The sequence below is a fragment of the Helianthus annuus genome, chromosome 9, assembly GCF_002127325.2.
Source record: "Helianthus annuus cultivar XRQ/B chromosome 9, HanXRQr2.0-SUNRISE, whole genome shotgun sequence".
NCBI classification, from domain to species: domain Eukaryota; kingdom Viridiplantae; phylum Streptophyta; class Magnoliopsida; order Asterales; family Asteraceae; genus Helianthus; species Helianthus annuus.
This window is the reverse complement of record NC_035441.2, coordinates 163,968,558-163,981,175: the sequence shown is the minus strand read 5'-3', so window position 1 is coordinate 163,981,175 and position 12,618 is coordinate 163,968,558. Positions and strand designations below refer to the sequence as shown.

At 35.4% G+C, this 12,618-nt stretch overlaps 1 protein-coding gene across 1 annotated transcript; it reads left to right on the top strand.

The window, feature by feature from the left end:
* Positions 1 to 4,175: 4,175 nt before the first annotated feature.
* Positions 4,176 to 8,538, top strand: LOC110879337 (QWRF motif-containing protein 2). Its single transcript, XM_022127777.2, has 6 exons — positions 4,176 to 5,795; positions 6,942 to 7,061; positions 7,177 to 7,293; positions 7,372 to 7,461; positions 7,926 to 8,033; positions 8,137 to 8,538. The coding sequence occupies exons 1-6, from the start codon at positions 4,434 to 4,436 to the stop codon at positions 8,209 to 8,211; spliced, it is 1,872 nt and encodes a 623-aa protein (XP_021983469.1). The 5' UTR covers positions 4,176 to 4,433; the 3' UTR covers positions 8,212 to 8,538.
* Positions 8,539 to 12,618: the final 4,080 nt, after the last annotated feature.

Genomic DNA, 12,618 nt, shown 5'->3' with positions numbered 1-12,618 from the left:
GTCATAAGAAGATTAACCCCTATGGTAAAAACATAAACCAAACTAATTAACCCTAAAATTAGTTCTGTGTTTCTCCACCTTCCTACCTCCCCCCCTCCCCCCCCCCCCCCAAACCAATTGGTCTGTGGGTTATTGGCATTGGTTAGCTATTAACTTATTAGTTATTACGGTATGTAACTCATTAGAATACTATGATTTTGTCATTTATCATAATTGCATTTTTATCAAATACTACAACTTTTGTCGTTTTCGTAATTATATTGTTTATCGCTAAAGCATGCGCATATATTTTTCGAGCTCGAACAGGGTGTGTGAATTTTTAGAGACGCAGATTATTATTATTGTTTTATTTTTACAAGTTGTTACGTAGTTAAGGAACCTTATAAATCCGTTTCTGTATATGATTTCATATTTGACAGAACTTCAACGAGTCCATATGACATTTATTATTTAAGTTTGGTTAATTTTTATTGGTGAAATGACCAAACAAAATAAATAAATATTTAATTGCATCATGTATCTGTCCTCAAGGTAAATAAATAATTAAAAACTATGTACTATTTGCTGATTATAAAATATTCATACTACGATTTATAATTGATTACCTTCGTAATTAAAGATTCTAAAGTAAGCACATTAAATTTTATATTGTCATCTAGAATTAAAGATTCTAAAGTAAGCACATTAAATTTTATATTGTCATCTAGTTTTTATCTTTAATTATCTTCTTTTTACAGTATATATATATATATATATATATATAATCATTTTATTATATTTTTTCCATCTGGCCATTTTGGTAAAGAAAACAAATATTATTTAAGTCCATTTTCCATCTGCCAAATATGGATCTTCACCAGCAACTTGTCCGAAAATATTGTGTAGTATAATACGGAGTAGGGATGCTAGGTCTCAAACTCTCGATATATAGTATCGAGCGATATCGGTTTATTTTGATTACCACGTACATACATAATTAATACTTTGTTAAGTAAGTATATATAATTGAATTTATAAAATAGCTTTGTGTAGTAACAGTTTGGAAATTGAGAGTTAAAAGCGTGATAAGTAACAGCATAAAAATTATTTCAATAACTGGGAAATTATAATACTTTTAAGTATGTAAAATTTACTTATATGACCTGATAGTATTTTTTTTAAGATAATTATATAGTGTCTAAATATGTATTAACTATAAGTTGGATAGACTTAGTGTAAAGGATTAAAACCGTAATAAAATAGAAACTTTGGTATAAAAATTGCAAGACATTTGGATTTTGTAAAATAGAGTAGGGTTCGCACGAAAAGTGTGTTTTTCCTAGAAAGTCTAGGAAGCGATCTGGTCCATCCGATTGGTTTGTTTAAGGGTTGAGATTAAATCAATGACAATCTTGTAATATTTGAGTTATATAATTAGAGACTTTTAATATAGTGAGGGTATTTTGGTAATTGGAAGTGTTTTAAATAAGTCAATAAACTACCATATCAATAACCAATCCCTAAATTCATGCAATTTCCCCTCTTTCTCTCTCTCCCTCTCTAAACCGATCTTCACTAGGTATTCAGATTTCGACGCAAAACAGGACCCCACGAGCATTCAGATTTCGGTTCCAAGGCTTGTTCATACCCCTTTTCTTCACTAGGTATTCATATCTTGTGTTGTGATTAAAGTTCTTGAAGTGCATATACGTTTTCGATCTTAATCTGCTTGTAACTTGGCTGCGTTTTTTCTGTTTTATGTGATGATTTTAGAGAGGCTTGTACCGCTGTTTCTGAGTCGTTCTTGATAAATGGAAGGATTACCAGCATGGATGGTAAATCACGGCGTCAAGAAATCTGCTTGCTGTTAAAACACAGCGTTAAGAAATCTGCTTGCTGTTAAAACACAATGTCAAGAATCCTCCAGCAATCTGCTTGCTGTTAAAACACAGCGTCAATAAATCTGCTTGCTGTTAAAACACAATGTCCAGAATCCTCCAGCAATCTGCTTGCTGTTAAAACACAGCGTCAAGAATCTGCTTGCTGTTAAAACACAGCGTCAAGAAATCTGCTTGCTGTTAAAACACAATGTCCAGAATCCTCCAGCAATCTGCTTGCTGTTAAAACACAGCGTCAAGAATCTGCTTGCTGTTAAAACACAGCGTCAAGAAATCTGCTTGCTGTTAAAACACAGCGTCAAGAATCTGCTTGTTGTTAAAACACAATGCCTGCTTGCTGTTAAAACACAATGTGATGTAATGTGACATAGACAATAACATAAAACACATTCAGAGTGTTAAAATGCAAAAGAACTGTTAAAACACAACCTGATTATATATTGACTTCAGAGTGTTAAAACACACTGACTTCAACATCTATGACTGGTAAAACACATCACCAAGAACATGCTGATAGTTTTCAGATAAACACATTGACTTCCAGATTTGAATTCGAAAGAATTTTAGTTAATGAAGATACATTCCAAAAATAAAATTAAAATGTGAAATTACATGATAGCCCTTCTACTTAAAATCCCTCAATGACACCTGTCCAATTCTTATTCCTTCCTAGACTTTCTAGGAAAAATAGACTTTCTACCCAACTCCTACTCTTGTAAAATATAACAATAACCACCATAACACAGGGATCAAAACCGCAATTTACTCTACTTTTTAACACGAATACTTTATACACTTATGCAACAGTCAAACATTACAACTTAGTAATCCATTGGGAATAGCCCAATGGCTTTGATGAGTTAGATAAGGTGTAGGATAGTTGAAGATTATGGATTTAATCCCCATAGCGTGCAACTTTAGCAATTAAAAAAACACTACAACCTAGTAACATGTAAAGTGAAATATTAATCATGCTAAGATAAATAATTAACATACTCAGCGGTACATTAATTTTTTTTTTTTTAACAATTTTAGGCCATGTGTAGTGGTTTGGGTGAATAATGCCCTTACCCTAGGGAGTTTTCTGCCATGTGGCAGTACAGTCAGCAAGGGGTATTATTGGGCGTTTTTCTAAAATGGGTGTAGTGGGGATGTGAGCATTATGTTAAAGGGTGTAAATAATTAAATAAAAATAAAAAAAATCAACAAAAAAACTTATTGGATTAAAAAAGGGAATATTAAATGCTATTGGCCAAACACAAATGTTGATGCCCTTTTTTTAAACACGCCAAGGCAATTTTTTTTCAAAAATAATGCCCAAAAACGCCCTATGTAATGAGAGGGGGAGGGGGGAGGCGTTTTTTTTTTTTTTTAAATAATGGCCAAATAATAGTCTTACAATATATGAACCGCCTTTTAGTTGTGGTTAATCAAAACAATTCTATACGATCTCCTTCACCATTAACATAAAAACAAGTTGTATTCACCGACTGATACAATTAAAACACTAATGCATTCACTGATATATACACATGTTGACTTGTAGTTTTAGTGTATACGCCTTGATAGTCTGTTTGAATGTTGCAAAATGAGTTAAGTATTAAACATAATTTTAGATACAAGTTTTGAACCAAAAAAATATCATTTTCAAATAAAGTTTTGAACATAAAATACCATTTTCAAAAAAGTTTTAAACATAAAATATCAAAAACAAAAGTATGTCTCATAAGCGTCATTCACATGCCATGTAGGCGGGCGTTGAGTGTGGTACACCGCCACATGAGGGAGCCGTTGACTTGTAGTTTTAGTGTATACGCCTTGATAGTCTGTTTGAATGTTGCAAAATGAGTTAAGTATTAAACATAATTTTAGATACAAGTTTTGAACCAAAAAAATATCATTTTCAAATAAAGTTTTGAACATAAAATACCATTTTCAAAAAAGTTTTAAACATAAAATATCAAAAACAAAAGTATGTCTCATAAGCGTCATTCACATGCCATGTAGGCGGGCGTTGAGTGTGGTACACCGCCACATGAGGGAGCCGTTGAGGGCGAATGGGCACTGCTCTGGTGTGCTAGCGGGCGTGGGACGAAACTACAGATGAGACAATAGTTATGCCGAAAGAGAATGATGGACGCTAGAAACGTCATACGATACGACACAACATTACTATATCGATGTAAAATGTGAAAATCTCATTTTCTATTTGATACATAGACTAACACTTTTTTTTTCCACTTTTCACATACATAGCCTAAAGTCTAGATTAAGAAAAAAACACAATTATATGTATTTGTAGCACACTGAAGTCACGCGTTACATACACACGTGTTTAGAAAGTCACAAAGACAGTTATGCTAAGCAAATCTCCCCTAAACCCACTCCTCCTCTCCTCCGCGCAATCTTCTCACCGGCGATACGTAACGGTCACATCCCCCACCGCTTCCTCACTCGGTTATGCCTAAATTCAGCATCTCAATTTCTCTCTCTATTTCATCTGATCTGACCTAGGGTTTAATATTATTCTCAATTTCGCTTATAGGATGCGATACAATGGTGGCTAACGTCTCTTCTGTTACACCTAACCGTAACCCTAAGGTACCGTCACGAGCTCCGTCACCGGCTAAACCGAAACGCTCGCCGCTGGTACCGTCGGAGACCGATAACAATGTTTCGCTGCCACGTAGGCCGAAATCTAGAGATGTTACTTCACGATACTTGTCTTCTACTGCTTCTTCCGCTTCCAACGCAACTACAATGACGTCGACATCGTCTTCAGGTTCGTTTTCTTCAACTACAACGACGTCGTCTTCGAATTCTATGTGTACGCCGCGGAGACGGTTTCCATCGCCGTTAGTTTCATCGACGAATCTGATGACTCCGAAAACGTCGTCTACGATGAGCAACAAGCGAGCTCAGTCAACGGAACGGCGTCGTCCGGCGACTCCGCAGTCTGTTACGGCGAAGATGTTGACGGCGATGCCGGCGAGGAGTTTGTCGGTTTCGTTTCAAGGTCCGTCGTTTGCGATTCCGGCAAGTAAGTCATCGAAACCGCCGCCTGTTGTTAATAATAACGGATCTAGGAATTGTACACCGGAGAGGAGGCCTGTGACGCCAGTGAGGAAATTAGCGAATCCGAATTCGATTGATCAGAAACGGTGGCCGGCGACGGCGAGATCACGGCAGGGGGGTTTTATGACGAGGAGTGTGGATTTAACAAACGAGAATGTGAACTTGAGTGGATCTGGAACGGCTACTGCTGTTAGGGCGTTACAGAAATCTATGATCGGTGAGAGTAAATTGAAAGGTAATAAACCTGAGGTTCTGGAGGTTAGTAAAAGTATCGATAAGCTTTTTAGTGAGTTTGATAATGCGGATCGTGTGAATTCGGATGCGGAGAGTGTTTCCTCTGGCAGTACTCCGGGTATTGTTCGAGGTGCGACGCCTCGTGGCATTACGGTGCCGGCTAGGTTTAGGCAAGAGACTGTTAATCGTCTCAGGAGGGTAGAACCGGAGCCTGTTTCACCTCCGCTGTCGCGAAACAATAGGCCACTTTCGGCGAATAGGTATCTGAAAGATGGCCCTGCACGAACACCGCGAGGATTGTCTCCCTCTCCGATTAGAGGAGCTGTTCGACCTGCCTCCCCGTGCAAGAGTGTGTTGGGGTCCGCGCCGTCTCCATCAAGGGGTATGTCCAGTCCAACGAGACCACGGAGTGCAGCAGGGTCTAATAGTAATTTGGGCAATACGCATTCGATCCTCAGCTTTGCTGCTGATACTAGGAGAAGGAAGGTAGGAGATAACGCAATTACTGATGCACATGAGTTGAGATTGCTACACAACAAATATTTGCAATGGAGGTTTGGAAATGCTAGAGCAGATGCTGCCATGATGGTCCAGAGAGCAACTGCTCAGGTAACGCCTACACTGTATCTCTAGTTTTTGTATGCATAACGGAAGCTACTGGTTTGTTTGCTTGCTTTCTCTGTTGTAGTTAGCTTGATATCTATGTGAGGTACACCGCAGACACCTTTCATATCAGTTGATTACTATGCTATTGTTAAAATTTTCTTATTCCAAATCATTTGCTGTTGGCTTGTTTGTAAATTACATTTATATTGGTTAGCATTGCCAGGTCATTTAGAGTCCAAATTTGTAAAGTTTTAATAAAGTTGAGCTGAGTGTATCGACACTAAAGTCACTGAATTGTTAATCTACTGATGAACTAGGGTATTGCTTTTATGTACTTTATACTAACACAGGTGCATGCTGAGATAGTTGGCATAATGGATTCTAGTACTTAGCTACTTTTAGAACTAGGGGAAAGTTCAAATGCAGGGAACGTTTAGCTTTGCTTAACATCAGTTTCGCAGTTCTGAATTAGATTATAGTAAAGGTTATGCTTTTTTAAGTCATATTTTATGTGTGCTGTCAATTGTAGATTAGAGTGGACCTCTTGTTTCTAATAAGCTGGTTTTTTAGCTTTGTAGCCAATGGCTGACCCTCACACTCTGCAGTGTGAGTTGTGTTTACATGAACTATAAGTTATTATAAAATGATGGAAGTAAAATTTGATTTCTTATATGTATTTCATTAGGCCGACTGCCTAAAAATGATCTATTATCCATGTTATATGGTTTTTGACAATTGTGCCAGTAGGTAGCAGCAGTAATGAGGCTGATGTGAATGAGGGGGGTTTTTTTTTTTTTTTAATTAAATGTTAACTATATGCATTTATGTATATTCATGTATGTTTCAACTTTCAAGCTAATTCAGTAGAAATATTCTGATATCAGTTATATTGTATTGTCCCTACTGACAGTTTAAGCAGCTTCATTTGCAATTGCTAGTTGTAGTCCACTTTAAATTTATCCTGTATTCCTTTATGGCTTTATGTATAGTGTCTCCATGTGTACCCAAGCGTTTTTATAATGTTTATATATACCCAGTTTTAGTAATGCACATCCAAGCATTTTTAAATTTTTTTATACATTGTGTTTATATATACCCAGTTTTAGTAATGTTTATACATTGTGTGTTCAATTTTACATTCTGTTACAGAAAAGTCTATATAATTCATGGGTGACTACATCAAAAATGCGACAATCTGTCATATCCAAACAAATGGAAATTCAACAGCTGAGGCAGAACTTGATGTTGCATACGCTTCTCCAAACTCAGGTAAGATTCTTGCTTGTTTCTACAGTTCATTACATTAGCATTGGTAACCTTTGATTATCACAGCCCTTCTTATGTTATTTTCTTTTATTTATTTATTTATTTTTTTTTAACGCAGATACCATATTTGAAAGTTTGGGATCAAGTTGAGAGGGATCACATCGTATCTTTGTCTGGTGCTATTGCGTCTCTGGAGTCCAGCACTCTTCGTGTTCCACTTGTTGAAGGAGCAAAGGTATTTTGTGTTTTGTACATATACAAATTTATAATAAAAACTCAATGTTACATAAAAAAACCTTTGCTACCTTTACAGGTTGATGTTCAAAGTTTAAAAGACGCTATCCGTTCGGCTGCTGATGTGATGCAGACAATGACATCCTTAATACGATCTTTAGTGACAAAGGTTAGTTGAAACTCTTTTGAGCCCCATTTCTCTGTTGCGTGAAACTTTGGATATCTTATTGTTGATAACTTGATAACACTCGGTTAAACTTTTATTTATATTAATTAAAGAGTAATGATACGTAGGCCTAAAAAATCAACCTGCTCCATTTAATGCTTGGCCATTTTCTGTAGCCTTTAATTTTGTGTGCTGAGTCAATCTAGTTGTATCTTATGGTGTAGGGGACATGTGTGTTAGTAAAAATAAAAAATAAGATTTTTATGTAATTTTGATAGCGTTGTAAATAAATACAGATATGTTATTTTTTTCTCATTGTTTTAACTTAACTCTCCATTATATTGTACATCAGTTTTGAAGTTTGCCACTTTAATATTATGAGTTAAATGATATATGTTAATGACTACTTTGCTAACAGAAATAAAATTACAAAAAATTGTAAAATTATATCTAATCGAGTTGAACAGGTGGAGCATGTGACTACATTGGCATCTGAACTTGCAACCACAACAACAAATGAACGATCTACTATTGATCGGTGCAAGGATCTGTTTTCAATACTGGCAAACATGGAGGTAATCATAGTTGGGTTTTGTTATTTGAATAGTAGTCGCTGGAATACGACTGTGTAGGTACGACTATAATACGCTGACTTACATGGATTTTGAATGAAAGCAGGTGCAGGACTGCAGCTTGAGGACACACTTGTTACAACTGCAACAACCACCTCCAACTGCAATAACAGAACTGTAAAGCTGATTTCCCTCTCTTTGACTTGCTTACTGGAAAATTGCTAACTATACATGAAATTCCTACTTTGCCCCTTGACCATGATACCTGGAGAAGTGTAAAATGGTTGTTATTCATGGGCTTCTGCGGAAGATTACATTGTTGACGATATGTGAGATGCGACTGTGTGACGTCGTGTATATGCATAGAGTAGGAGATCATAAAGATCATTATATTTCACCTTCCAGTTAGAAAATATATATATGTATATATGGACATTGATACTTGTTTTATTATGCACAAGTTTCCTCTCGCCCCACCCTCTTTGAATTTACTTTTTGTTCAAGGTTATCAGATTTTCAAATTCTGTTTATGATGTTATAAACCTATTCTTGTCATGGAGAGTCCTTTTGGATGGAATGCCCAAACTATGTAACCTTGCGATAAGAGTGGTAAACATTCTATCTATGTAGTGCCAAATATGCCATCCCAGAGATAAATCTATCAATCATACATTCCTTCATTGCCCAGCCGCTAAAGAAGTATGTCGGATCTCTATTCGGCAGCCTCAGTTGTGACATCTTTGCTCATTCAGCATCAATTCCGGCTTCATTAAAATCCAGAAAACTACGGTTTGTCATCATCTACTCAACACTATGGTTTATATGGGCGGATCAAAACTTCCTTGTATGAAACGGCTCAAGATTCCTTTATTCAAAACTATCGAAGACATAAAGACCCATCTGTTCACTTCGTTAAAACATTGGGCTTATGTACAATTGGGAGAATTGGGTTTCGTCCACTTGTTCATGTCTTGATTGATCTTTAGAGCCCAGTCGCTAGATATGTGGCTTTATGTACAATTGTGCGTGATGCTGTTCTAAATAACCTATAAAATATGTAATTTTTTCAAATATAAAAAAAATGGTTTTCCTTTATTTTTGCCTTCTAGAATTACACAATTACCGTTTAAGATAACATACTAGTATAGTTGTATTTGTTTAGATTGCAAGTAACTTTGTTACGGGTGTGAATTTTCTACATGCTATGAATCTAATACAAAATTTGTGGGTTAGGGATTAGCATAAAAGGTTCGATTCAGTTTTTACGCGAATCAGTGAAAGCGTTTATCTACACAGGTCGAGTTGGGCTAATATTGTGGGTTACTTGTTTATTTGTCTAAGGGGCTGTTTGGTAGCCTCTGAATGGTCATTAAGAGGCTACCTCTTAATGGAACCATTAAGAATTTTATCAAAGAGAAGGTAGAAGAATGTGACATGTGATGATTTACCATTCAGAGGTTACCTCTTAACCATTCAGACTTGAGGTTACCTCTTATTCATTCAAAACCATTAAGAAGTAGCATCTGAATGGGCATTAAGAGGCTACCAAACAGCCCCTAAGTTATTAGAAAGTAGTTGCATTATAACTTAAACTGGTTGCGTTTTGTTACGTCAAAACGTAAAAAAAAGTTGTAAAAGAAATAATCGTGTGGTGTGTTTCCATCTTCACGGCCCATGTTTGTATATTTGCTTTTTCTTGTTGGACTGTTAGAACTAGAGCCGTCTTTGCTTCTTTGGCTTGGATTTGTAATTTATAAATACATTTCATCAAAATCATGAAATGCTTGAAGCTGCATCTTGGCTATATCCGAAACTGATATTCGCTCATCATCACCTCACCTGAGCTGAGGGAAATGTATGCGGCTTTGGGATTGAATTCGTGTGAACTCATGGTTCTTTAGAAATATAAAAATTAATAAATACAAGGAAGAGTTGAAGATGTGAAGAAAAATAAAAGTGGAGAGTTGTATTTACAATAGTTTTTTTGGGAAAGAAATGAATGAGTGTGATTTAAAGTTGGGAGAGAAATAAAGGAGATGCGGAAGCTTATAAGTTATAAGATATTTTTGTCATTTTTTAATAAAAGTTTAATAAGTTTAAAAGTATATTTTTAACAAAATAAATTGAAAATCAAATAAGAAAAGTATATTCACCCAAATCACCCTCACGAACCCATCGGTCCACACGGACTTTGCCATCAAAAACCTGCCACAAACGAGTCACACAATGAGTTATTTGTGAACTCCTCGTCCTTCGGTAACCACATCACCGTTTGTGAAAGAAAAAAAAACCTTCCATTATGAGTGCTCTAATAATAATGTAAAACTGTAAAAGTATGTTAAATTTTGGTATCTTATATACAATAATAAGAAAATATAAGTAGTGAAAAACAAAACAAAAGACCCATATATACAATGAATCACATCTTCATTTGATAGATGATTTTCCGTAATAAGTATATATCATCATAATTTATCAAACAATCATCAGTCTTTTTGTCTTTTCAATATAACTAATTATAACATTCTGATATTAAAAAAACTAAACAAATAGATATGATAGCATATATGCGATGCATCACAAAACAAATTGGGAAATTGACAAAAGGAGCCTGTGGCATGCATAATTATATTAATAAAGCTATGACCCACGTAATAATAATACAAATCGGGCGCATGGAGTTGTACATATTTCAACTCGTGTTTGCCACGTTTGAATCAACTAAAATCGCTTCACCTTGTCCCCACAAACAGGCTACACTTACCATTCATTTAACAAGACATGACAAAACATATGATGCTACTCTTTTATATATTTTCTTTCCTTATTTAAAAATGGGATAACAAAACCAATAGAAGACTTTTATTTATACAAAATACATACTTATCAATACAATATCTTGTATACACATCTTTTTTTATCGACACTGTTTAGATGGCGAGGCGTGAAAAATTTGGGAGCTACTAAATGCACCCTCCTCCCCTACTAGTTGTGCCCTCTCTTCTCACATATTGGATCATCGTGGGAGTTAGAAATCATCACGAGCATTAGGATAACGACGAAAGAGAAGATACTCTACAAAACTTCATATCACAAATCCAACATTCTTCACGTGTGTGAGCTTATATCGCATGAGCATTAGGATCGAGGAAATATATTTAGAAACTTCATAGCTAAGTCTATGTTTGTGAGGCCTGTCCATGCGGTGTTGCAAACTATTATGGCAGCATATATTGATATACTTGGCACTTCTCCTAGACCTTTGAAGTGGTGACATTAAAGTAGTGGCGGATGCAGGATTTTAACTTTTTTCAAAATGTGGGCTGGATCCGCCCCTGCATTAAAGACTCTAGAGGTGGCTTTGGCGATCAAGTGACGCCACCTTAAAAGCATATAAAGAGCGAACCTTTTTTAGAAGTGGATAGTTTTTGAATGCCACTTTTGCACAAGTAGGTGAGTAATTGAAACCTTTGTAAAAGTGGGTGTTCCGTTCATGTAAGTAGTGTATTCGGTGCATTGTTTTTCACAATATGCACTTTGATCACCTGGTATTGTTCGATTCCTTGCTTGATTTATCTAATCCTTGATTGAACTCTTCAACATAAAACAAGACTTCATGGACCCTATATGAGAGATGATTGATGTAATCTGGATCAGTTACATGTTAAGGGATACATCTAGCAGTACTCGAGATTGTACATTTGAGTTTGATAATGATTATTCCTCACCTTAGGTAAATTATACATGCCAAAACTAGTATTGGTGTGTTAGTTATCTATTCATGATCATTTACTTTAAAAATAATTGGTATTAGGGTAGGAATTATAAATAGAGGAATTGTATGTGTGTAAGAAATTGCAAGAGAAATATCATTTTGATGTGATTGAAAAAGGTTTAGAGGAACTGAACCCAAATAAGAACCCATAATTAAACAATATCACATTTCACAATATCTAATATCATCAAGATTTGAAATAATATTGTTTCTTTAGTTATCAACTCAAAATATACCTTGTGTTGGATTATGTTCGATTTATCATTTTGAATAAATATATTACCAATATAGCAACTGGTATTTAAGAAAATTAATTTTTTTAATCAACTTGAGTGCTTGATCAAACTTGTTTATTAAAATACTTATCAATTCTCAACCATAATCAACTTGAGTGCTTGATCAAACTTGTTATTAAAATACTTATCAATTCTCAACCATGTAAATACCATTTGTGATTGCATTCGTCTCGTACTGAGTGGTAAAGATGAAAATAGTGATAAAACAAATTATCATAATAATAATAATAATAATAATAATAATAATAATAATAATAATAATAATAATAATAATAATAATAATAATAATAATAATTTGGACTTGGAATTTGAGTGATTTGTTATGATATTTACAATTTCCCATACACGTTAACTGTTAAGTCGTATAAGGGTGTAAGGGGCACCTTCGGTGACCCCATTCGGTGACCCTATTCACCTAAGGGGAACACCGTCGCCATCACTTAGGTGAGTGGTTTGGGGAAGTGAAATCGGTGGGATGTCACCGAAGAGAGGGAGGAGAGAGGGAGGAGTGGACCAA